At 41.3% G+C, this 27,684-nt stretch overlaps 1 protein-coding gene across 1 annotated transcript; it reads right to left on the bottom strand.

Annotated features, from left to right (window-relative positions):
• Positions 1 to 409: 409 nt before the first annotated feature.
• gpat4 (glycerol-3-phosphate acyltransferase 4) lies at positions 410 to 27,621 on the bottom strand. Its single transcript, XM_006625310.3, has 13 exons — positions 27,490 to 27,621; positions 23,583 to 24,528; positions 20,176 to 20,245; positions 19,195 to 19,492; positions 15,780 to 15,854; positions 15,354 to 15,443; positions 11,478 to 11,571; positions 10,339 to 10,454; positions 9,767 to 9,822; positions 9,556 to 9,641; positions 8,629 to 8,757; positions 2,991 to 3,070; positions 410 to 2,235 (listed from the first exon to the last, which is right to left on the bottom strand). Exons 2-13 carry the CDS (start codon positions 23,748 to 23,750, stop codon positions 2,127 to 2,129), a joined length of 1,371 nt encoding a protein of 456 aa, XP_006625373.1. The 5' UTR covers positions 23,751 to 24,528; positions 27,490 to 27,621; the 3' UTR covers positions 410 to 2,126.
• Positions 27,622 to 27,684: the final 63 nt, after the last annotated feature.

Raw genomic sequence — 27,684 nt, 5'->3', positions numbered from 1 at the left:
CCCACAATCTTTTGTATTAAGTGCCTCCTGCTCTCAATGTTAAATGTACTTCAACATCACCACTGCTCACATTATATTGATCAAGTAACCATCAAGTGGTTTTAAAACCAGAATGAGCAGAGATGGCATGTTTGTCAGCTTGCAAACCTGGATGTCAAAGTCATAACCTTCTTAAAGCATTCTCTCAGCCAACTTCAAAATGCACACTATCCACAAATGTAAGCAGATCACATAAAAAGTAAATAACCATCACAAAAGGCTATGCACATTCAGATGTTGGATACTGGTCATCACAGATGAAAAGCAGGGCAAGGCTATAGCATTTCAGTTTATCAGCTGTTCCTTCGGAGATGAAGCTATAATTTCCAAAATAAATCCTTGCATCTCAACTCACCCAAGAAATACAGGATTGTTTTTGTTATGGATTACTTTAATCTGAGTCTGAAGAAAAAAACAGCTTCTGAAGTACACAAATACATTTGAACATGAGCGCCATTTAAAATGCATTGGGCTTGGTTGTGACTGCAATGTTTCCACAGGACTCCACACCAGATTCCAGGCCTCTGCAGCACAATCGGTCTTCATTACCTACCCAGATCTGCAGTACTAATCCTCATCATTTCTGCTGCACTTCACATTGCAGGAGCAAAATAACAGTTCCTTGTGTTACGGCAGCTAAAATCAAATGGCTTATTTCACAGGGAATACGGCAAAATCTTCTGCTACAGATCACTTGCCTTCACCTACAACCACAAATTTAAGAGCTGCTTCAGATTTGGGGCTCCTTGGGTTGTGGTCGGTTAACCGCACCAGGAACGCGGCAGATGCACATAATGGAAACACACACATACTGACCACCCAAAAAAGTTATAGCTTGCTGTGAATACTAATCAAAAATCTCACACCAACTTGAAGAGGAGGAGCTGCTCAGTGCAGCTGGACGCAAAGCAGAGGAATGGTGTTTCAGCAGATCACCGAGGTAGGATCAGTTGTGGTGGAGATCCAAAGACTAAAAGTGGCAGAAACCCCAGAGTTGGTACAGAAACATGAAAGAGTCTGACGACCACAACCACAAATGGTTACAAATGAAACGGGCGTGCAAACGTCAAACCACGACCATTGCACAAGTTTCTTTCGAAAGAGCGAACATGTAGAATGTTGTCTTTCATCCTTCATATTAACGCTGTATTGCAAACTTCGAGAGCGACAACAGAAAGATTTATAGAACGGATCCTGGAATACAAAAAATCTTAAACCCTATACCAGCTGGTATAGATATGTAAAAGCCAAGTGTGAAGGGGGAGGAAAAGGGGACCTGTAAAGAGAAACATACTTGCTAATAACAAAAGGTTAACATACCACTATAACCAGCAAAAAGACAACATTGTGGATGTCAAATAAAAAACGCCTTCTTTACTCCAGAGTAGCTCCTGTATTTTCATTCCTGTGCGTACAATGCTTAAAACAATAGGTGGTTATAAAAAAATTAAAATGGTAAGAAAACTTAGAAACAAACCAAAAAACAGGACTACATGCAAAAACTTGGTGCCGTGACCAACTCATGCAGTTATTACCAATGCATCTCCAGCAACTACTGCCACCTGTTTAACTAGACAGGATGTCTCCTTTAATTTTCCCCAAGTATCAGTAATGACAAGTATAATAGTAGAATAATAAGCATAATCGAGTGAACAAAAACAAAAGTCATGATGTTCAAGAAAAAAAAAATGTACGTAACAGTCTCACTCCCCAAGACCGGATCAATTTTGCATCTAAAAAAAAACAACAGCATTCTTCTGTGCAGATGTATGTCATAACCCTGCTGAAAAGTTTACCCTCTCTACTTCTACCCCTTTTCTCTAAAGCAAACCATGGAAGGCAATCAGAGGTGTGTCCGTGTTCCTCAGTCTTCTCTAACAAAAGGCTCTCGCTTGGTGTTTAAACAAGCAGTCTTCATGGTACTTTTGCAGAAGTAGGCTCCCAAGCCATTCAGGATATGGCCGGGGCTGTAGCCAGTGTTCCAATGAGAGACGGGGCAATATTCCTGTGTTCCAGCAATCTGGAATGCGCTGCAGTATTCCCAGATCCCTCTCTGCCATGTGATCCCATCCCAATCCGCCACACTCTCATGAACGGCTGCGATCCTCCTGGTTCCCAACAAGCATTTTGCTGTACAGCTTCTGTTGTTCCTCCTTGAAAGTCTCTTTAACCTTCCCCCGCTTCAGTCCTCCATCCCTGCAGCAGGAGAGACACAGGCACACATCAGAGCACTGTCACGGCCCCTCAGTCTCACTTCAAACACCGACGGATGTGATCTAAACACCAGCAGAATACCTCTCGTCTTGACTCATGTAGACATCTCTGGCTTCAAGTAGATAGGGAACCCCAGTCCCAGAACAGCTTTTCACAACTCATGTCCTCTTAAAGATCACTTCTGCTTTGGTGCACACAACCCCCAAAACAGATGGAATCACAGAGCAGAAAGTATACCTCTGGGGTCATGTAACTCATATTTTCCACCAAAAGCAAGGTGGGCAGACCAGCAGAAGGTATTTCAGAAAAAAAATCTGTAGTGTTTCACATGCAAGAATATTTGCTTTTAGTTTTTCAAATTGCAAAAAATATTTGGAGTCCTACTGTACATTCAAAACAGTTGAGCGGTTCAATATCCACAATGTATCATAGTATTTTAAAATTGAGTTTTTAAAATTGGATCTTTAGTTTAATCAGCCTTGGAGTGATGAAATTAGCATGCAAGCAGTGGGAGAAAATCAGTAAGTCAGAGTGAGAGACTGGGAGGGACAAGGTGAAAGACTGAATAGGGAGTGATACTGTTGGCCAAAGTGGATGAAGGTATGAGGTGGATTATGAAAGGAAGAGTTTGTGAGGAGAGGCTTACAGGATAGGGAATGGGGAAGAGAAAGAGTGAGTAAAAATGATCATGCGTTAGTTTCTCTTGCACACGGACGCTTGTGCATGAGTGTTCTCACCACAGCAGGTCCACCAGCCCCCCCTTCCTGGCGATAGCTGCCTTCACTCGGTTGGCGAACTGCACCGCATCTTCTCCTTCCTGTGCAACAGAGGAACACACTACTATCACCAAGAGGCAGGAGCTCAGACGGCCACCATTAAACACATGTAGCACCACTGACTTCTAGCACTCCTCAAAAGGGCAGTTTCGCTACAAACACAGTGGCGTAGGGCATGTCTCTTCATAAGACCCATCAAAACCTCTTTGTTCCCCTGCTCTTCAGCATCAGTCCTGCTTTCTCTCCCTCACACATCTGATCTCTCTTTCTGCTGAAAACACTGTACTCCACTGGATCTCAACTTTTTTTTTTGCCAACACAATGTAAAGTTTAAATAAAACATAAGCAATCATCCCACTTCTTTTTCCCCTCCCAATCTGGACTGGAGATTCCTAAATCCGACTCGGAGCAGTATCCCATCTCGGAGAGCCCACTCTGCATGCACTCACATACACAACTGCCGGAAATGAGAGAGAACGAGCCCGTGCCTGCCGTCCTACAAACTCTTCACAGCAGTATATGCACATGGCTACCACCTGCGGTCTGATTCCATTAGAAGAAAAGGTTTAAATATTCAATATTAGGAGAATGTTGAAGTCACAAATATAAGAATGCATACATGTGCCCAGCTTTGACTTACAATGTCATTTGGAAAACAAAAAGTAAGGTGAATGTTAAGAGACAAGCAAAGGCAACTGTTGTCACAAAATACCCTGAGGTACTGTGTAAAGAGTCTTGCATAATACTAATATACAGTGCCTTGCGAAAGTATTCGGCCCCCTTGAACTTTTCAACCTTTTGCCACATTTCAGGCTTCAAACATAAAGATATAAATTTTTTATTTTATGTGAAGAATCACCAACAAGTGGGACACAATTGTGAAGTGGAACGAAATCTATTGGATTTTTGAAACTTTTTTAACTAATAAAAAAATGAAAAGTGGGGCGTGCAAAATTATTCGGCCCCCTTGCGTTAATACTTTGTAGAGCCACCTTTTGCTGCGATTACAGCTGCAAGTCGCTTGGGGTATGTCTCTATCAGTTTTGCACATCGAGAGACTGAAATTCTTGCCCATTCTTCCTTGCAAAACAGCTCGAGCTCAGTGAGGTTGGATGGAGAGCGTTTGTGAACAGCAGTTTTCAGCTCTTTCCACAGATTCTCGATTGGATTCAGGTCTGGACTTTTGACTTGGCCATTCAAACACCTGGATACGTTTATTTGTGAACCATTCCTTTGTAGATTTTGCTGTATGTTTGGGATCATTGTCTTGTTGGAAGATAAATCTCCGTCCCAGTTTCAGGTCTTTTGCAGACTCCAACAGGTTTTCATCCAGAATGGTCCTGTATTTGGCTGCATCCATCTTCCCCTCAATTTTAACCATCTTCCCTGTCCCTGCTGAAGAAAAGCAGGCCCAAACCATGATGCTGCCACCACCATGTTTGACAGTGGGGATGGTGTGTTGAGGGTGATGAGCTGTGTTGCTTTTACGCCAAACATATCGTTTTGCATTGTGGCCAAAAAGTTCGATTTTGGTTTCATCTGACCAGAGCACCTTCTTCCACATGTTTGGGGTGTCTCCCAGGTGGCTTGTGGCAAACTTTAGACGAGACTTTTTATGGATATCTTTGAGAAATGGCTTTCTTCTTGCCACTCTTCCATAAAGGCCAGATTTGTGCAGTGTAAGACTGATTGTTGTCCTATGGACAGACTCTCCCACCTCAGCTGTAGTTCTCTGCAGTTCATCCAGAGTGATCATGGGCCTCTTGGCTGCATCTCTGATCAGTCTTCTCCTCGTCTGAGCTGAAAGTTTAGAGGGACGGCCAGGTCTTGGTAGATTTGCAGTGGTCTGATACTCCTTCCATTTCAAGATGATCGCTTGCACAGTGCTCCTTGGGATGTTTGAAGCTTGGGAAATCTTTTTGTATCCAAATCCGGCTTTAAACTTCTCCACAACAGTATTACGGACCTGCCTGGTGTGTTCCTTGGTCTTCATGATGCTCTCTGCGCTTTCAACAGAACCTTGAGACTATCACAGAGCAGGTGCATTTATACAGAGACTTGATTACACACAGGTGGATTCTATTTATCACCATCAGTCATTTAGGACAACATTGGATCATTCAGAGATCCTCGCTGAACTTCTGGAGTGAGTTTGCTGCACTGAAAGTAAAGGGGCCGAATAATTTTGCACGCCCCACTTTTCATTTTTTTATTAGTTAAAAAAGTTTCAAAAATCCAATAGATTTCGTTCCACTTCACAATTGTGTCCCACTTGTTGGTGATTCTTCACATAAAATAAAAAATTTATATCTTTATGTTTGAAGCCTGAAATGTGGCAAAAGGTTGAAAAGTTCAAGGGGGCCGAATACTTTCGCAAGGCACTGTAACTCCCCACATTTCCCTGCCTTGCTGTGCATTTCTAACACTGGTTGCTTATCTAATATCCCATGACACATTAAGCAAAAACATGAGCTAGCAGCATGCATATAAGGACTGTACTGAGGTAAGAAAGACTTCAAGAGAAAAAAATGGATTAGGGAGATAGCATTGAGTGAGACTTTACTAAATATGGGATAATTATATCCCTCACTTTGATCTCTCATAAAACAAATATCCTGGCAGCTGTCACCACTGCTAGACTTAGGTCATCAGTTTCATTTTCACAGGCTGTTAATGGAAACATACCGTATCAAAGGGCAAATGCTCCTCTTACAACTAGTACAGGCATGATCGCATTGCCCCTCCGGTGTTTTGACATTTCAGGAAGAATGTAAATCTGTTTTCCACATTAGAAGGGCTACACATGGTTGCCGCAAAAAGCTTGCCAAATCTGCGAGTAAGTTGTTTCAGAGCCCTTGAGTCAGTCACTATTGTTTTGTTTACCAGGCTCACAGGCTCTTCGGTTATAGAATATCACAATATACCACAGCAAAACACCAGGAGGACAGCAGTACTGAAAAGACCATATGCTTGTAAGCAATTAGGTCTTTTAAAGCCTGAACTACACATCTGGAACTTATCGTTATGTAATTTTAACCTTAGAGGACTGAAGCTCTGAGCTCTTTGCCTGCTGGTTCATCCTCTTTGTCACAATCAGACTTCACTACAGCTGCACATATACAGTATTGAGCTCTTCATGCCACGGCTTATGGGCATTACACACCTAGAAGTCCAAAACTTTTATCCGAGTAGTTCCAAATGTTAAAGTGAATTCAGTTACAATAATCCTAAAAATATTTCCATCCACCTTATTATGCCTTATGCTAGTATTTAATGTAAGGCTGTGTATTAAATAACTATACAACTCACGCATCTGTATTTCACTTATGTTGCCTACATAACAAACACCTTAACTGAAGAGTTTTACAAAAGTTGAAAACAAAAAAGAAAGCTACTGCAGTACACAATATGAGGAAATACCAAATGTGCCATAAGAGATGTCAAAAGTTCTCTCTCTTCAACCAGTGCAATAAAGCCCCACCCATAAGCACTGGGGCACAAAAACTGAAGAGAAGGCAGAATATAAGAGATCGAAAACTACAAAGCATAACAAAATCGTGCTTTAAGCACACTGCCCACTGACAGTGTACAACGAATGTTACTGTATGTGTCAGGAGGGCCACCAGGCAAGGTTGTAAAAGGGGCTAGATCTTGATCTCTATACTGAGCACTAAACACCAGAAAACAAGGACATTTATCAAACATGAGGAGGCTATTTTAACTCATCCCATGATTCATCGCTTAAGATCCTAGCCTCCCCCTGTGACCTTCACAATGGAAAGAACTGATTTGGAAATGTGCAGGATACCATTTGCATCACCCATACTAACCAACAGGAAAAACAAACCATTTGCATTCAAATGCAAATCCTCAATCCCACCAAGCTGATTTCCATGAGAGATGCACCTCACAGACCATTTCAGGTGGTTCATGCCCCCCCCCCCACACACAAGCCTTTAATCCTTGTGTACTTTTTAAACGAGACACTCGATGAACAAAAATAATGGAAACAAAATCCGTGTTGTAATGGGAAGACACTATTAATCTGCTCAGTCAAGTGGGGATTAAATAAAACATGTCAATCTGTTGATGAGAAACAGTAGAGTTTTTTTAATTTAAGTGTTATGGACACTTTTCCATCACTTTTATGGAGTACGAGGGGGCAAGCATTTACCTAAAAAACAATTTTCAAATACCTCTTTTAAATAAACCTCTAACAAATAAATACCATCTGCAGCAGATGTGCCCTCAGTTAAGCAGAGACAAACGCTGCTTCCAGCAGGGCTGTAGTACCTGGATGTTTACAGATCATAGTAAAGAACTGCCTTGCTTATGATGACAATTTAGCACTTTAGTAGGTCTTAAGCAGCATTCAAGGCAACTGACCTTGGAGAATTTATGCCGAGCTGACATGAATGACAAAACAGACCAAATATTTACATAATGAATTCGAGTAGATGACTTTTCCACATCTGAGCTCATTAAATGTTCCCTATAAAAATCATAGGAGTGCTACTCATGTTGGCCATCTCGATCTAAAACCCAAAACGATTGCAGACTTTTAGTCCAGCAGGCACAGTATTGAGGAAAAATATGGTAAACCCCACATTTAATGTACAATTATGGGAATAATTTCATACTGTGATGACTAGATTTTAATAACCAAAAGGATATTCAATGTTTTTATGAGATGGAATAGTATATGAAGTAGAAAAAATAAGAATCAGGGATAAGTAGACCCCTAGATTCCATAGCTCAGTTAAGGATAATTAGAATCAGGCTCCAATGAAATGATAGGGTAAGTAACCAAGGACTGAAGTTGGCAGCCCTGTCCTATTTAATAGTCAGGAACTTTGTGGTTTTAGTTTTCCCCATACAGGTTAGGTGAAACATGTCATGCAACGATCAAAGATATTTCAGACTTAGAAAAAGTAACTGATGCTCATCTGTAAAGAGAAGGCAACCAAACCATTTCTAAACATTTGAAGCTCTATCAATCCACTGTTAGACAAGTGGAAAAGAAATGGAAAATAGACAGGAAGCCTGGAAAAAAACACTGCTCTCTTAACAGAACACAGCCGCATGTCTCAAATACTGCAAAGAACACCTGGAGGATCCACAGGAATAATGGAAGAATGATTTCTGGACAGACAAGTTGAGCTTTGAAAGTGAACTTGAAAAACAAAACACTTTCCATTAGAAGAACCACATCAACCACATCCTGACCAAGCATTGTGGTGGTGGTTTAGGGCTGCTTTACTGCATCAGAACCCAGAAGGCTTGCCATCACTGAAGGACCCATGAATTCGACTTTGCATCAGCAAAATCTGGAGGAGACTGGTGCCGCTTCAGCTCAAACATAGCCTGACAAACATGCAGCAAGGCAATGATTCTAAACATTAAGCAGATCCACAACAGTGACTGAAGAGAAGTTTTGAATTCTGGATTGGATCCAAACTGCATTGAAATGTTAAGGCAGGACCTACAGTTTTTCATGCAAGGAACGCTTCAAATATCACTGACTTCTTAGCTCCAGAGAGAGGTTATTCAGGGCCCAGGTTTGCACCAGATAGTGACCCAGCTGGACAGCCATCCTCACCTCTCTCATCATTGGTGGCAGGTACCAGACACTGCAGACAATGGCCCAGCTGCTCATCATCCTCAGGAGGTAGTTGACCATCCCATACTTGCTGCTGTTCCAGAAAGCATCTCCAAAGCGAGGGTCATACTGAAACATAGGGACAAGTCTGCCATAAGGATGTAGCAAAACAAAATCCTATGCTCAGGGCACAGAGGAGTTCCAAACTCCCTCCCCCTTATAAACCACTGAGGATGTGCACTTTACAACTGTTGACAGTAGTGACTGCCATCACAATGCCACTTGACATGCCCAAGTGCTGCCTTCTAGCTTCAGCTGGGCATTTAATTAGTTTTGTCTGGAAACTGGTCCATACATGGGAGGCTTTTGGCCTTCCTATTGAAATGACCAGCTCTGAGTTTACCTTTTTTGTTCTGAGTGCACATTTTTGTTCTGCTGAAGACTAGTAAAAGATCACATTTCCACCAAAGGGATTTTAAGAAAATTAACAGAATATTAATGCAAAGGAAAAATTGTGACGCAGTTAATCAACTGTCTGATTTTTAATAGAACAGGTAATGGACAACTAACAGCTCTCCAGTTTAATTACCTACATGCTATATCTGTTAAAGCCCTTATCTGCATCCTCTGCTTAAAGGTGGCAAAAAGGAAACCTTGTTTTACCTTGTTACAAAACTTGAAAAGCCATTAAATGTAGCCAAAACAGTGGGAAATTGAAAAATGATATATATAATATATATATAATATATTCTGCTGGTGGTTAATTACCTGCCATTACAAAGGGCAAGTATGACAAGAAATTCATGTCCAGTGTAAAACAACCCCAAGGAGAAGCAGATGGGGTGTCTATTTCAGGAGGAAAAACTACTGATCTTTTTCATGCTGTCTTATTTTTAAAATGGAACAAATGCTGAAGAAACTGCCTACCTTTATGGCCACTGGGTACACTGTTGTGCCAATCTCAAAACTACCTTTTTTAAACATCATCACAGAGGTGTTGTTTATGCAAGTGCCTAGGCAAAAAAAGAGGTTTAAAAAAAAAAACACATGGCAGATAAACTTTTCAGAACGGCCAAACTGGCTTATTTGTTTCATATTTTATCATATAGTTTGACTATCATGCATTGATTTGACTCACCTTCTGGGAATATCAGAATGGGCAGTTTACTTTTATCCTCCACGTGATCACTGAGCCTGTGGGACAGGGATTGCAACACTGAATCAAGAAAGACTGGGCACCTTTCCGACTAGTGGCATGATGAAGAATACCAGCCCTAGCCAAAAAGATCCATCTGGGATAATGGCATCCTCACTATTAAATATATCATTAATACTATTTTTACAGATCAAAGCTACATCTCACAAGAGTTAAAGGTGGCAGTCATTATACAAGTTAAACAGTTATCTCCATATCTCAGTCTTTGCAATAAGGGATAAAAGAAATCAACTATGAAATATATGGTTGTTACCCAATTCCCTGAAATTTTAAAGTAGTAGTACAAAGGTCATTTGAATTTATATTTTGTCATTTATAAAAAAAACTGAAGAATCATTTTCTCAACTGAAAACTTGCAAAGCATCAAGACCATGAAAACACCTTTAACAGGTATATTGTAAGACCTGCAGAAGGTAAACACGCTGCTAGGTTAATAGTTTTAACTAATCAGTACTACCGTAGAACTCCAAGAGATTCTCTAAAATAAGATGTACCTTTTAGCCACAAGGTGGCGATCTTTGACTTCTGACCGCTCAAACCAGATATGTGGGCAGGCCTTCACCATGGACCTCTGAATTATTCCCATGAGCCCTCCATGGACCTGCCCAACCTGCAACAACACAGACTGACCTTCCAGCACTGGGCAAAAGTAACAGACACTTGCCACAGTCAATTATACGGGAAGCGGACATTGAAATTCGTTACCCTAACAGTTCTAGGAAATCACAAAACCTCAGTGCTCTGCGGCTGAAGCCGCTTATAACTGATAAATATATTCCCGGTGATATCATCCAAGGCAATTAGTGCTCTTTTTGACAATATCTAATAGCTCTGGTGGGTTTTTCCATTCAAATGTCCATTAGCATATCAAAATGCAGAGTGGAAACACAAATAGAAACTTTTAAGGTGGGTAGCTGCGTCAGCATGCGTAGGCTGCAAAGGAACAAGTAATAGGTTTATTCCATGCTGAAAAAAAGAAGAAAGAGAACACAACGTTTCGGCCGTGGAGCCTTCTTCAGGTCACACACCTGAAGAAGGCTCCACGGCCGAAACGTTGTGTTCTCTTTCTTCTTTTTTTCAGCATGGAATAAACCTATTACTTGTTCCTTAGAAACTTTTAATGCTAGTAGGACCAATTTCAAAGCCTTTTGCTGAAATGGAGAAAAAAAACATTCTGCAAGCTTTCCAAAAGTTTCTATTTCAATAAAGAAAACTGAATTTCCCTTTACTGTACTTGTAATCACACTTTCTTCATCTTTTAATATTTTTGAACAGAGAATCCAGAAATAACAATGGGGAAAGTTTTAAAGTGGTGAGCAAACTAGCCTTAGTTTTTTTTGTATGTCACATAAATGACATTATTAAATAACTTTTATTGTAACAATCCTGTTATATGTCAAAGGTTTCAGGGGTTTTGAGGCAGCTGGAGATCCAAGGAATAATATTTAACCAAAACCCACAATCTTGAAGGTCATTCAATCTGAAAAGCTCTTTCGGCATTTAATGAAAACAGCTGAATGGATTTTCTTTTATTTCTAAATCCTTCATTTGTGATTTTTAGGGTCTCATGTTTAGATGATTCTTTTCTTCCCCGATCATGGGTGTCGCAATCCACCCTGAGCAAGTGTCTTACCATGGCATAGCAGCCATCGCTGGCCAGAATGATGACATCAATGGGGGAGGTGTGGTTCGCCACACAAATGCCTCCGTTCTTTGGCTTGTTCTCACTGCAATGCAAGAAGGAAGAAAAAAGTTAGTAACGCAGCACTTGGCCGCCTCTTCAAAGCAGCCCTTGTATATCCTTAACGGCTCAATCCATCACTCCATTCTCATTCCTAACGGTGCACTGATTAGCTCTAAGAACCTTCCTGAATGAGAGCATTCCATTGGTTCTGCAATAATCGAGACAGCACAAAAGCCAATTTAAAGACATTCTAAAAAAAAAAAAGAAAGTGGTGGTTAGTACTGCTTCACAGCACTGCAGCCCTGGGTTCAGTTCCTGGGGTGCTCTTTGCATGGAGTTTGTATGTTCTCCCCACATTCGTGCATTTCCTCTGAGTGCTCCAATTTCCTCCCACAGTCCAAAGATATCCTGGAACGTTAAATGGCTTCTTTAAAAACTGGACCTTGCGTGTACACATATGCCTCGAGATGTGTCCCATCCACAGTGTGTCCTGCCGTGTGCCTGCTGCTTGCTGGGATAGGCTCTAGCCCCCCCACAGCCATGGACTAGATTAAGCATTTGGAAAAAGGAGGACCGATAAAACTCCCAAGAACAGCAAGACTCAACACTTGTTAGCATAAACTGCTGATTTAAATGTTTCTACCCATCAGCACTTGGAGTAAATCTACAGAGCATCTACTCAGCATCAGTTCTGTGCATGTTTTTTTTACTAAATTGTGCCCATTAGGTGGCACTCAAAACTGCACCAACAACGACACCTGAAACATAGATCCCCAGCAGAAGTCAGGCAATGAAAACACAGGCTTTAAATGTCATTTAGCAAAAAACGAGAAACTACAAGATTGAACAACTCAGTCTAAAACTTGTAAAGGAGTTAAAAATTGCCGCTTTTTACTATTGCACAGAGGTCCAAATTTATGAGACACAAGGTTAAACTGTACCTTGTGACATGCTACTTGTCCCTCATTGAAGGAAAATGCATGTTGCGCAGTTGACCAACTTGAATTTTCACTATTTACGATAGGAGAAGCTCTCCTGAGACATTTGTCCTGAAGTCCAACAGGCCACTGAAACTCATGGCTCGATTGGCAGAGAAAGGCCCTGTATTGTATTACACCCTACTGACTGATGGCTTAATTTCACAATGCCAAGCTGCTGTACACAGTGATTGATATCCCTATTACACAAGTGATTTTAAAATCAATTTGAAATGCAGAAACAAAGTAAGTTTTGAGCACATAGCAGCTGCACTGTGCATCACATCCAGCAATAAAATTACAGCATAAAACTGACGTGAACTGGCCAATAAAAAAAAAAACATCCTTGTGTAATAACTCTAAAAGAGATCCTTCTGTAGCCATTAACCAAACCCTTAAGGATCAGAAGCACTAGTTCAAGGCCCCCTGTTGTTTCTGAACCTTTTAACTGTTTTATACAACTTTTAAGTATTGTTTGTTTTTGCTTGGTATCTGTTTTTTATTACTACACATTCTGATCGAGCTCAGACAGCAAGGGCGTCGAGCTCCTGACCGGAAGGTCCCGGGTTCAATCCCAGGTAGGGGCAAGTGATGGATCTTGCTCCAATTCCTTCCTAACTACTCCCAGGTTCACTCAGCCTGCTTTCCAAATGAGTACCAGGGGTTAATCCCTCCGGGGGTAATAGGCCGGCCGGAGCGTGATGCTGATCATATCACCTCACCCTGCCGCGTCGGACGGCCAAGGAAAATGGTGGCCCTTGCCCTCCCCATTCGCCCATGAGCCTTTATGGCCTGAAAAGGGGACCTTACCTTCCTACACATTGTGATCCCTGCAATGACATTTCAAGAACAACGCAACAAAAAAACAATAACGTAGGCACAAAATCTTTTAACTCCATCTTGGACTTAAAAGGAGAGGACAGTGACAATCCTTTCTGAATAAGGACTGAAACACCCAAAAGTAAAAGGTAATTACATGAATTTAACCCTGATACCCTTAAACCAAATCAATTAGACCTTTACAGAACAGCCCATGTGAAATCACCTGACGCTAGCTCTGAGCTACTGTTGGCAGGCGGCTCCATTCCACCCTGAACATTGTGATCCTGATCTTGGATATTAATACAGTGCTGACAGGCCTCCATGGTCACTGGAGGCCCTCTGAACATCACACTTCCCTTTTTATATCAGTGCACTGGGATCAGATCTCCAGAGATGTACCATACACCCACACAGTGCAAACAAACACTCTCCTTGTTCCTGGTGCACTCTGCATAACATGGCAGATCAATGCCAATTCAAGCTTACTGCAATTGTTTTTTTTTTCCTGGAAAAAAAAGATATCTTGCCAAGACCTTGCTATCCAGGCATTATTTCCTATTTTCCTTCTTTTTATTAAAAAAAAACAACACTTTCAATCATTCAGCCATCAGTGTCAATTTCAGAAAATTCCCCTAGCATCAAAAGAAAATCACTTATAACAGCAGCATACTTGCAAAATAATTGGGGAAAAATGATTTTGTAGAAAACAGTCTAACAATTTAACACAAACGAATTAATTATAGTTGTTGCTAGAGGCAATACAGGCCTTACATCCGTGATGCATCCTTATCACTAGGTTGGGCTTACTGTCTTGTGGAATTATTTCCTACTTCTGTGCGCTGGTTTCTGAGTCCTAGACGCCAATACTAATAATTTATTATATATTAAGTTACAGATGTCCAGCACAAGATAGCCATGCTGGGAATATGGATACTGGTTCACTAGAAAGGTTTTCAGAGGTTTAGTGTTTCCCTGCTAAGAACAACACCCCCAGAGAAACACCAAAATCCCAAATTTGGTCATTTGGATATTAAGTGCATAACACCTGCACTGGAAGCTGCAGAGCCATGTAGGGTTTCAGCCAACACAAGTGCGCATGCAAATAGAATGGAATGTATGAATATTGCTAAGAAAATCGAACGTTCATGTCCAAATGAACAAACACCTGCTACACCTATACTGCATTATGAACCAGTTTGACAGGTTACACTGGGAGACTGCACCGAGGGCAGGGGGGTTAGGAGTGCCAGCTGAACTCTGAGCAACATGCTCTGTACACAGCAGGCTGGGAACCACATGACAGGCTTCAAATAACTGTGGAAATAAAACCACACTGCTCATCCAAACACAGAGCACATGGCCTACTCTGGGTAGCCGCCAAGACAAATGATTAACGGCTTTAACAAAGTAGACCGCAAAACCAGGAAAGCAAACAATGCTAAGGAACGGGCAAGGTCAATATCTGGAAACAAGATGGAGAGATCCAACAGGAGCTCAGATCAGCGCTCTGCTGTTACTCTACATCTTAAGGCAGTACTGCGAAGGTGGTAGAACACACCACCTTCGTTTCATGACATTAAAAAATGTTTGCAAAATCATTTTGCGTGAAAACACCCAAACTATAACAGTTCAGCACTTCTCAGATTTGGCTTCATCACGCAGATAAAATTCAGCTGATGACTAACACTTTAAAGCATTTTGCGATAGCTTCTGTAGTTGCAATGTGTGCACCTTGCAATAAATCTGCACACAACCTTAGCTTTGCGCTCTGTGTTAGCTCCTTTTGGGATCTTTTCAGTAGTACTCTTTGTAAGAGAAGCAAAACGGTAACTTTCACAATATGAAAAAGCAGCAGTTCTGCAGTTCTCAGTTATTAACAAGTCATCCAAATGCTAGATTATAACTCAGAAGTCAGAATAAGAAAAGTGTGAAAAATTAAAATGTATAAAAGGAATATAAAAATGACACCTTAAAAGCATAACCATGCCAATTAAGTTGACACAAAGTGTACAATAGTCTTTTTTACCTGTCGTGGTAGGTGATAATCGCCGTCAGGGCTCGCACACAGATCCGATAGCACATCAGATGCACTTTTTGACTGAGGAAGTTTTTCATCCTGATAAGGAAAAGGTGAACAAAACCGCTTAATACTAAAAACCTCAAAACTCTCATAGGAAGTAAATTTTTCAATAGAATCTAGACATTTTCCTGCCTAAATAACTATAATCAACGTAAGCAGTTCTCCATCAAAACTGTATTTTCATGGTGCTTTAGAGAAGATTTAGTAGAAAAGAGAACATGTCAGTGAGTGAACTACTGAATCAAACAATGTCGCTTATAGCAATAAACTCATTTAGATGGAGCTAGAAAGCTGGCTTGTCTATGCTGGGAAATGGAGCTGTCTTTGCAGGAGTAGAGCAAGAAATTTCAATTCCTTGGTTGACTGACGTACCTTCTATTGGGTAAAAAGCCTACCATGGTCGTCCCAACCACCAAGAGACCCACTCCAGTGAAAGCAAGAGTTACTCTGTAAAACAAAAAAATCAAGACGACTCAAATGCAGATTTTGCTGCTTGACCACAGAACCAGTTCTCTGTGAATTAGGGGAGCCCACCTAGTATTTTAGTTTTCAAAAACCTTTAGAAATTGCTTGCATGTCTATAACATGGATCGACTACCTGCGACACGTGGCCTGGTTGTTGATCTGTCTTTATCATCTTACTGAGTCACTTGAATTTCTAGACCAAGCACCTCATGACTGTGGATGTCAGTTCAATGTAATTGTATGACATGCCTTTAAAACAAGAATAAAAGATTCAACCACAGACACTTACAGACCATGGCTGGAAATCCTGAGAGAGGACACAAACTTCAGACTGGGATTGGTTAGATTATATTGTGCATCCACAACACCCTCCCTACCCCAACTACCTGCAGGGCACAGCAGGGTTGATGTTCATGTGAGCAACACCACCTACTGCGTCTTGTAATATGACAATAACAGACCAATTTAAAGGTATCCAAAACAGAGCAAGAAGCAGCTCTGAAGGTTTAGTCTAATACAGGATTCTCCAACCCTAAACCTTAAAAACACAATCAAGTCATATACCCTGGTGGTTCCCAAACTTGGTTCTGACAGGCTGCTGTCTCTTCTGGTTTTCATTCCCACTCTGCATATACCCTTGCCAATGATCAGGTTGATCATTTCCAACAATGTCTGAACTGAAAACATGTGCTATCTCTTGAACTTGCCAATTAAGTTTCTTAAAATTACTCCCTTATTCCTGGCAAGAGATCCCTTAGCAGGCAATCGGTTCATATATTGCTGGTAAAGAGGGAAATTTCAAAGAATCAGAAACTCCCACAAGGAGTTATCAATGCAGAATTTTGACCATCTCCTTCAGCATTTATATAAACATTAACAGGAGCAAAATAATTAGTGTGCTTGATGTTTTAAAAATAAGTGGACTGGAAGGGCAGCCAGGCAAATAGCCCTGCTTTAGAAAATCTTTTGTTAAAACCCTGAGAAAGGGTTAAACTGGTTTAAAGAATTCAACTGATAATGGAGGGGCAAGGAGGGAATGCAAGTCATGTGTCCTTCAATCACCAGAGCTGACAATCCCCACAGTTGCTTCCCTCCCAGCAAAACACTACTCCTGCCCCTCGGCCGGGAATGTGATCGTTCCTCCCAGCTGAAGAGACACCGAGCCAGAACTCAACACCCTGCTATTATGAGCTTCACGAACGGGTTCAGTGAGGGCAAAGACCCTGTTAAGAACATCTAGCAAAAAAAGCAGGAGAATCACCAAGCAGATATTTGGTTCTTGTCATTAGTATGTAACAGTGAAGGCAAACTACAACTTTACTTTGGTTTATTTCACCTGTTTGTGGAACAATAAGGGTATTTAAAATGCCAATTATTTTTATTTTACTCCTGATTTTGTTGGAAACACTAGTTATAAATGACCTCCTCTTTACCACTACAGTCTCTCTTCCTGAAGGGGAAGCTGAGGATCTATGCATTCACTCCACTGACAACCCTGCCTGACCAATTCATTTGTCATTTATGATACTGCAAGCTCCACAGCAGGCAGACTTACCAATGACATCACTGCAAGCTCACACTATTCTACTGAGTCCCCAGAGCCTCTGCTGCATATTAACCCAGGAAAACCATATCAGGTAGGTTGTGGCAAAATGACAGCCAAGGTTCAAACCAGTGACAACCAGACTACAGGACACAACCTTATCGAAGCAAGTGCCTTTGTTGGCTGAGCAATACGGAAAACCATCTCTTCTTACTGTATTTCTAAATGAAAGCTTATATGCATCTAAAATTCAGTGGACAATACATTCATTTAAGGGGTTAATGGGGCCACTGGATAGTTTATAGTAATAGCAATTAAAAAATACAAACTGCTTCCTTTAGTTAGTTAGAATAGCAATGTGGGATATTCTTATATTTTTGGAGTACATGAAACTGCTTTTACTTCATGGAAACGGGTGTTAAGCTAAAATATGCTATACATCAGAATATGACAGATGTTAAATGACGCACAACCTTTTGCTAGAAAGGGGAACATGCTGGACACTGTAGTACAGGCAGTCCCTGACACATCAGGTGACATAACAAAACTACCAACTTTCCTCCATTTCCCCATAAGAACAATGTACATATGCAGAGTTTGTCAGCATAAGAGCATAAACTCTGCCCATGTTACTTAAAGCTTAAGCTTTTCCCCATAAGAATTAACAGGGCAGGGATAGGGACCATAAGGTAGATGGAGTGTTTGTTTTACTTGAAGCTACAAATAATAGGACCCACTGATCTGTGTTAATTCCAAGGAATGTTACTAAATAATGAAACTTAGTGAGATGACTTAGAAAAGGAAATATCCATAAGGAATAATGTAATTGTTTGGTAGGATGGTGACTTAACTGTGTGGTGCTAAGAACTCAGCTTTAATATTGAGGCACAATGATTCACAATCCAAGACACAAGCAATAGAAATGTCTACAAGAGGAACTGTGTATGCTAGATTTTGCTCTTTACAAATTTTTCTTCATTTTCAGAACAAAATAATCCATGTAATACCTACCTTGCTGGCTTTTGAAGCCATGCAAAACAAAGGTCCTTTTACACAGAGTTCCTCAACTCATCAATGACATAAGTGCAAAAGAACATACTGCAGCAGGGCGACTTATAACAGGGACTGCCTGTATACATACTGATCATTACGAAAATTACACACAGGGAAAATGTTTTAAACTCATCCAGCCCTGCCAGGCTATTTGTGCTAACCCTCCAGATCTGTACTGGCTAAACATTAATGTTTTGGTGGGCCAGGTGCCAGCTGGTCCCTCTGCCACAGCTCGGTTATCTAGCAAGGTTATCAATAACTTCCCCAAAACAGCACTAGCGCTCCAGTGCAAACACACTCTAGCGCAATCTCAATTACAGTTTCAACAATTAGACGTTTTTAACAATTCTTTGCATGTGGGCGAATCGATTTGGTGCAGCAACACCAAGATGCCCCATGCGGTCATCAGAAGGCTATCTGACCAGTGCAGCACAAGTTCATTCTCATCTGAAATCAAAGAACTGATTAGTGTGATTACAATGAACCAAAACCAAAAACCAACAAGTACAATTCTTAGCTTTTCAAAGCAAAACTGCTTAAGCATGGCTGCAGTGAAATGACATTTAATCTGAAGATTATTGACGATTATATGAACTCCTGTTTGATGTTACTTTGGGGACTTCCACACAGTAGGCTCTACTCAGTGTAGCTCAGTCCGAACGGATCTGCGCTGTCTATCGCGACCTTGACGCAGGAGCTGCAGCTCGGCGAAACAGCCGGACTCACCGGAGCGGCAGCAGGAAGCCGTATCGGATCAGGACGCCCAGCCCCCAGAGCACCGTGAGCCGCAGGCTGATGTGCTGGAAGTTGTAGTTGCTGCGGGTCAGTAGGTTCCAGGACTCCAGCTCCTCTGCGGAGAAGCGCTTGGTCACCTCATCGTCCATGATGGTCTCCACTCCCTTGCGGCAGAAGTAGAAGATGTCGGACATCTCGAACTCAGGCGTTCCCAGGTCCTTGTTGCTTCCGCTGCGGCGGATCTCCTTGATCTCTTCCTCCAGGGAGGTGGGCTCCTTGGCAATGATGCCTGGCAACAACCAGAAGAGATCAAGGATCCAATTAGCTGGGAAGATCCTTCGTTAACTTCATTTTTAAATGCAACTACCTTCTGTTTTGCCGCCACAAAAAAAAGTCTTGTTTTTACGGATTCCATTATGTAACTTCACAAAAGCGATCAACACGTGAACAGATCAATGTAATAAAGTCAATATTATGAAACAGCAGTTCAAGCAATCAACTCCAATAGACATCATACTGTAAATTGTACTCAAACTCTCAATAGATGCAATGGCAAAGCTCATTACTCAAAACAATTTGGCATGTTTTAAACCTTTATGGAGGGAAAAAAAAAGCACTATACTTGTTCCGACTATCGACAGTGGTCAAATGATACAATATATTGACAATGCCTCACCTCCTAGATATCTGCTCACCGGGCAGTTTCTTCTTACAACTGAAACAACTACTTCTCTGCCTCCCTGATACCATCTAGCTGAATTTGATGGCTTAGATTCAGCAAGGATACAATTAGATCTCGGATGACAGTTATGAAGAAACTGGAAGGTAAAGGTCTCGGCCACTCCTTGCATAGCTCACAGCTACATCTCAGCACCAAAGAGAGCTATGGTCACCTAGTCACCATGGGTCAAACCCACACAGGCTTGCCCATCTTAACCATCCACACACATCCTACATTCGACCCAGGCTTACCATTTGTATAAGGCTTGTACAGATGGTGATTCTTCTCTTTAGCGCCTCTTTCTATTCTCAGCGTGGCCCACTGGAAAGAAGCAAGCACATGTTATGCAAAGGGGAAAAAAAAGGATTTGAGATATCAAATATTTGAAAGCAACAAACTGTAGGCTACATTCAGACATTATTGCTTTTACCTTGTGCCATATTGTTGTGTTCATTATTTCTTTAATGTTCTTCCGATTTTTCTTGGCACAAACTGTGATGAAACAATGCATTTTGTATTTTTGTAAATTGTGCTGTAACTGCTAAGTCTTGATGCTGGAGACACTTGTTTAACTATATTCGGCTACTTTTTGCGTTTTGAGATATGCTTGAATAAAGATAAAGATTGGGCATATAGATAATGCCCAATGCAGAGCAGTCCCATCCATCTCCGATTGCACAAGTCATAAGCTCTTGTGTAAAACTATAGTGATGGAGGAACTCTTACACGTTACACTCATCTCAATACAAACTTACTAAAAACATAAGCAGAAGCACTTTATATTAATCTTCTTGTAAGAGCTATGAATTCTTAAAACCTGCAATATAATATAAAATCCATCATTTCCTCAGGACTGCATTGCAAGAAAGCTCTTAAAATAACAGCTACACTCCTAAAAAAGGAGTAAAAGCACTTCTGAATGTCACAATCTACAAAGCAGACCTCCACGCAATCTCTTTATCGACAATGGCAGGAAGGAGTTCCTACCTCCTCTACCATGCATTATCACGAAAGACACTGATGACATTTGCTTTTTCTTTAAGGAACAGAGTGAATTGGAATAATCAGAATATAATTAATCTCCCCTCCAAACACAATATGATCTAGAGCTCATTTCATCTGCAAGACCACTGGCACTTCTAAAGAAAATAGTTCTTCTGTAGTGTTCTACTAGTCTAGGCAACATCTGTGCTTCAACGTTTTTAGCTGGGTGTTAACAAAAGGGATGCTGCATTTGTAGACCTCTACATGTAGAATAGAGGATCCTTAGAACTTCACTTTGTTGACAGGAGGTCCTGTAGAAGAAAAAGCTATTTGGCAGACACCCCTCTACAACACTGATTAAAGCTGCATAGAGCGACACACACCGATCAGAAAAATTCAACATTGGTTTTGAATGTTAATCAGTCAGGGCAAGGCGTGCGACAAGACCAGTTTAGACAGCACATAACCACAGAGGTTTCTTTCAGGCAGACACAAGCAGAACTTTTTTTTTCCCCTTTGCCACATGGCAACATCCCAATTTGCTCTGGTGATCCTGTAGCTGGCTTCACATGGGCGGCCGCCGATCCCAGCAGTGATCTCACCAAGATACTTGTTTTGCGCACCAGTGGGAAAAACAAGGAGGCGGAATAACAAAACAGCAGAACTAAATTGCTACCAGCAGTAAACAAGGAGGCAGATTTGCAAGGCTGAAAAAAAGTGTCTTGTATTACTCCACTTTGCAGTACGCACAAATTATAACAATATACTATGCATTTCATTTCCATTTACAATGTCACCAGTTGTGCACAAACTCCTGCAGCATGTAAACAAAATCCACTATTTTATTATGCGATGAACCCCACCACTGACTTCATTACATTACCCAATATAATTTGATAGCTAAATCCCACTGGAAAAGGGCCTTCATAACAGGACTACATCTCTACTACACCACAGATCTCAATCTTCTCTCTCCAAACTTTACCATCCAGCTGAGAATCTAGAGGAATGGTCTCCCTCTACCAGAGCCACCCCAGGACGAGAAGTTTCACAAGTCATTAATAGAAGTACTACTCCCACAGGAAACCACAACTTGTTTCTCCATTTTACGAACACAACAAGTACACCAATTAGATCCAGGATTTGGCAGGATCCAACACTGCTTGAGCTCGGCCACTAAACCAATAGACTAAGGAGAGAATTCAGCTTTTGTTCAGTTTCACCAATTCCTCACAAAAACTAATGTAAAGTTAACCAGGAGGACTTTCAGAGAGCTGGCTTTTTCACCTGGCATCAGAAAATGTTTTAACTAAACCAACTACATATGGTGGTGGTTCTTTTCTTTTACCTTTTCAGACAGACTTGAAAATCAAAGTTCATTTGCCTATTTAGAAGCTTGATCAGGGTTATTGATTCCAATGGTCTGGTCTCAAATGCACCAAGCATTACTATGCAAGTAAAGGGTCCAATCCTGTCCTCCTCTCATTTCATAATATCCAACTCGGATGTTAAAAAAAATCTCTATTTTAGCTGGGCTGGAGAGCTAAAAAGTACACAGAACAGGATATAAACCACTTCATAGAACAAAGCCGACCTGATTGGAGAGCTAAAATCATTAGAGTCATATCATTAGCGTTAAAAGTGTAAATGACAAATGCAGGTCCTATTTTCCTTGTTTGCTTTCACATTTTAACGTCGCATTTACAAAAATGTTCCTGTCATTTAATTTTGCAATCATTCCCAGATGCAGAGAAGTACTGGCACAGTTTATCACGAATTGGTCACACAACAAACACTAACAGGTAGCAGCTGTTGGGAAGAGCAAATATTCAGCAAATTTTGAAGTGCATTTTAATATAATTCGATACTTAAACATGGGTGTGTAATACTTCTGTTTGCACCTGTACACATGCAAACACAGATGCGTCTATAGAGCAACAGTCAAGGGAAGACAACAGCAGCATATTTTAGGATCACTTTCACACAGATACTACAGGGCTTTATTTTTATTATTTGCAGTAAACAGTTCAGACAACTGCTCAATAAGCAACAACATTTATTTTAACAAAACAGTCCTGCAGAATCTTTATTTATAATTTGTTTTAGAAGAGCCCCATCAGAGAATGCAGGGTCTCCGCGCACACACACCTGCTGAAATGCTGACTCTGGATAGACTGAGCAGCCTGAAAAATGCATTCTCTTAACAACCAAATTACCAGCCCACACCTGACTCCAATGTGAAAAGGCTATCCCAGCCAATTTCTGTATAAATGCATTGCTGCGTTGTTCATTTTGGCAGGGACATGAACACATTTTTCCTTACTTATTGACATCTTTTCTACAGTCCTCTTTAAGTGTCTTTATCGCAGAATGAATGGGGCTGTTAGTTTCTCCGAGCTTATCAGGTGGATAAGAAAGCCCAATCTTCAGCAGCACACTTTCAAAGCAACTGAAAGATAAACTGTACCAGTGCACTGCTCAAGACAGGTTACAAAGTTCCGTTTTACTGTGAACGCTGAGGGACAGCATAAGACAAACCACTCTTCCATACGTTTTACAAAACACTCACAGCATGTGGTCGTAGATCAAAAGGTTTTAAAACTCAGGTTGGTACAAGCAATCACGGAACACCAGAAGGGCTCTAAACACCTTCCGAGGAGGAAGAGCATCTTACCTCAAAGACCTTCAGCAGGGTCTTCATGTAGAGCCTGCGGATGCCAAAGGAGACTCCGAAGATGGCAGGCACGATGATGAAAACCAGCAGCAGCGTGAACCACACAGTGAAAGAGATGCCAAGCAGCATGCACACCAGGTTGTCGAAGGGGAAGTAGAACCAGCCCATGTTGGCGTTGCTTGGGAGGAAGAGGAGGGATCTCACCTCCCCACAGAAAATGGGGGAGAAAAAAAAAATACTTCTTGCTTCGAGAGGTGAGCCCAGCCCTAGTGTTGCTCAAACCCTCTACCTCTTCAGTCTCCTCAGCCTGCACTGCAACAAGAGCTTCATCAAGAAGTCTGAAGAACTTATCTGCTTGTTCAAAAGTACAGCAGCCAGTCCCCCATTTAGACCTGCCCACCCAGCCACCCTCCCACGAATGCCAGACAAGAAATACAGTGGCAGCCTCAAGGCAGTCCTTACTTTAAGAGAAAAACCTTCCCAAGGACACTGTCATGACTTTGTCTTCCTACCACAATAGACCTAATGGGCCGGGTTAGCTGTTCAGCATTGCTTCACTCTGAACAGCACATGTAGCTGCTTATGAAACACGACCTCAAATAACATCTGTTTTGGAGCAAATCCATAAGAGCTTAGCAAAGAGAAACTGCACAGAACAAGAACAGCAGGACAAGAAACAGGTAGAAAAATGGTCTGGATAGAGGTCTACAGGACTTCAGAGGTAAGATGTTTGCTTTGAATGCCAAGAAAGCGAACGCTTATTAAAAGAACTTGATTTCAATCCAACAAGGTGGTTTCTCGAGTTCTTCTTAAGATTATCGAGAAGTCTGCTCCATCCGTGACTGCAGAGACAGTTTATTTCAGTCTTTCCGCAGGGGAAGATGAAAGCAGTTTCATCCTCACAAATTGTGCAGCAGGCATCAACTCCAGACAGAACCAGCAAAGCCTGAAGAAGCAAGAGAACAAAAGGCAAAATTAGTCACAGGCAAAACAGAATCCCCTTACTCACACACAACACAAGTACAAGAAATATCCAAGTAATAAAAAGGAAGCCCAAGTACTCAATCACTCCCCTTCAGTCATTTTCAAGGGGTCATCCTGCAGGGTGTTTCCCATTTCTTACTAATTGATGCTTTTATCCAAAGCAACTTAACATTTGCACCCATTTACATAGCTGGTTATTTACATTGGAACAATTCAGTTGCAGTACCTTCCTCAAGGGTACAACAGCAGTGTCTCACCTAAGATCTGAACTCACAACCTTCCATTTACAAGACCGAAAACCTAGCCACTACTCCAAAATGGTGCCTTATAAAGGGCGCTTCAAATATCCCAAGTGCCCTTGCCAGTACTCCACTATAAATTATTCTTTAGGGCACAAACACCACACACTTCCCAGCTTCGGCTTAGTGTGCAAGCATGCTGTGGTGCTTCTGGGAAGTGATGGAAATTGATACCACAATATGGGATCAGAAATATCTGTAAACTGATCAGGAGGAGGAACACAGCCCAGCCGCACTCCATGTGAAGAAGCACATAGCAAACAGGACTCAAACTGTAGAACAGCCTTTTGCATTGTTCATGGTGTGCTTAGTGAAGGCACAGTTTTATCAAAGTTCTTTCTAACAAGTTTATTTGCTCTGTCAATAGCTCTTGTGACTGAATACTTCTTTGACCACTTTACAAAATAAAAAGTCAATAGTATTGAACAGAAGTCCCTGCAACACCTGATGTCAAATCCAGGTAAACACTCACCCAGAATGCTCTTTACAAACTATGGCAACTACAGTATAAAACTGCATAAAATCATATAGAGTAAATTGCATGTTTGCAAAACTTAGGATCAAAGCAAATGGTTCTCTCCACTGAGGGGTGTTATCCAAGCAAAGTGCTGTTTTATCTAGTCTAAAACCAAGAATTAAATGGTACTCCATATGGAACACATTGCTCATGCTGTCAATCGAACATCTGCTAAACGTACAAGTTTTACAAAAAGACTATCAATTGAGTTGAATCACTTTTACTTTTCGCCGATTACTGGGCCCTGTGCAGCACTTGTACGGATGTGCTCACAGAAACGATCCTGTTCACTGCAGCTGTGAATGAGTGCCTGCACCCTCAAAGGAAAAAAAGAGTTCTGAACACTGCAGCAGATCATAAGGATGGTAAAAGATACTTCAACCAAAACATAACCTCCAGGACAACCTCTTACAATATCTTATTTTTACAGGGACAGACCACAGAATGTCTGCAGTCCTAGAGGACTCCAGAGTTCTTTATTACCTAGTCAAACTAATTGTATTGTAACTAATACTTGCTGTATTGGACCAATTTAACCTCTCAGAGGGATCAGGCTATTGAAATGGCCGGCACAAGCTGCTGGAAATTAACCTATGAAAGACACTTTATGCATTCCTTGCTCAAAATAACACTCAGTAGGAACCTCGCTCTTTTTCAAGCAAATCACGCAAAAAGAAAACAAACCAAACTGCTTTTAACCACACTTCACGCCACGGAAAAACTTGATCTTAAAACGCACAAAGTTAAATAGCAACTAGACTATTATAACCAACTTGTACAACATGGAGTATCTGGGGACAGAGGCAAGCACACTAAGTACCGATCAACTCCAGACAATAAAATACTTTGTACTGCTTGATTCAACAACAATCCATGGGTCTGGGACTTTATCATTCACACAGGTCTGTAGTCACAGCCATTAGCCGATTAGGATGTTTTGGTCAAGTGGTGAGATCTCTCCACTACTGTCAGTTTCTCTCGACTCTCTGGTACCATTAAATAATAAACATGTTGAAGAGATCAAAGAGAGACAAGAAAATGGAAGTTCAGCTTTTTGAGGAAGAGTTGATAACTAAGTAGTTACTTGCTCAATTCAAATGTAATGCTTGTTGTATTGCCGGTAGTTTAATGGCAATTCAGTGTGTTTTTAAGCATTCCAGTAGACCGGAGAGTGAAAGCACTGATGATCCTCTCCTTTAAGTTTAAAACCATATGGCTGTGAAGAATCGTTAGAATAATTTGCCAAATTAATGTCAACTAAAACGCATTCTTAGTATGGGACAAAACCTGTTACATGGCAAAGGATTCTAGCCTTGTATTTACATTTATGTCATTAATTTCAGCGAAAGGGAAAACAAAAAATGGAAAGTTATCAAAAATTATGATTTTTAAAGAATGGCTGTCTGGGATTACTCCCACAAAAAAATGCGAAGAATCTCTCGATTTTCAAAATGCGACGTTCATACCAAACAGGTCCCTGCTACCGCTAATCTGGACAGCTGTAGTGCATTTTTGTATTTATCCGGATATTACAAACGACAACAGTTTGGCAGCTGGTATATCACTGCGTGTTTTTCAAGAAAATGAGCGTTTCTCACAGTTCACATCTCGGTTCACGCATTTACGACCGGGTAAGTGGCCCAGGAATCCCGCACGCTGACACAATAAACATGAAATTGCCCACTGTTCTGACTTGATTGTTGTCGGGACGTAAACAATTAAGATTTAAACCGTGAGCTTTAACTCTCAGACGCGGTTGTTTCTCCTGCAGTATATCATGTGTCCACCTGAATCGTGATTTTACACGAATGACACATCATGCTTGAGCCACAATAAGATGCCTGAACACTCCGGCTACACGCTGTTTAATACACTTTCTCACACTAAAAGGCAGAAACAGCTCAGGTAAAACATCTCAATATTCCTGTTGAGGAAGCAAAAAACAACCCGATACCATATGATGACAGGTTTCCGCTTATTTCTGTTGGTATTTTTAGACACTGATAAATACCATACTATTTAGGTGCCCGTCCGATTAGGACACCGTCGCATACTGGAAATAAAATAACTCCTCGGTTAATTGCAACGGTATTTTCCAACAACTTACCCATTTTTCTGCGTTGTTAGTGTTTTTTTACCCCCGTCGGCAGCGTGCCCTCCTTTTGTGCTTGATGACAAGGCCTCCCTCGCGCTACAGTGTAATCCCACAGCCCCGGCTCATGAGCGCGCTGCGGGTGCGCAAGAAATAACGAGGCGTGCCCCCGTCAGAGCGAAAGGGGCGTTTCCGTAGGACGCCACTCCT

Source organism: Lepisosteus oculatus, chromosome 2 (assembly GCF_040954835.1).
Source record: "Lepisosteus oculatus isolate fLepOcu1 chromosome 2, fLepOcu1.hap2, whole genome shotgun sequence".
NCBI classification, from domain to species: Eukaryota; Metazoa; Chordata; class Actinopteri; order Semionotiformes; family Lepisosteidae; genus Lepisosteus; species Lepisosteus oculatus.
This window is presented reverse-complemented; position numbering and strand designations above follow the sequence as displayed.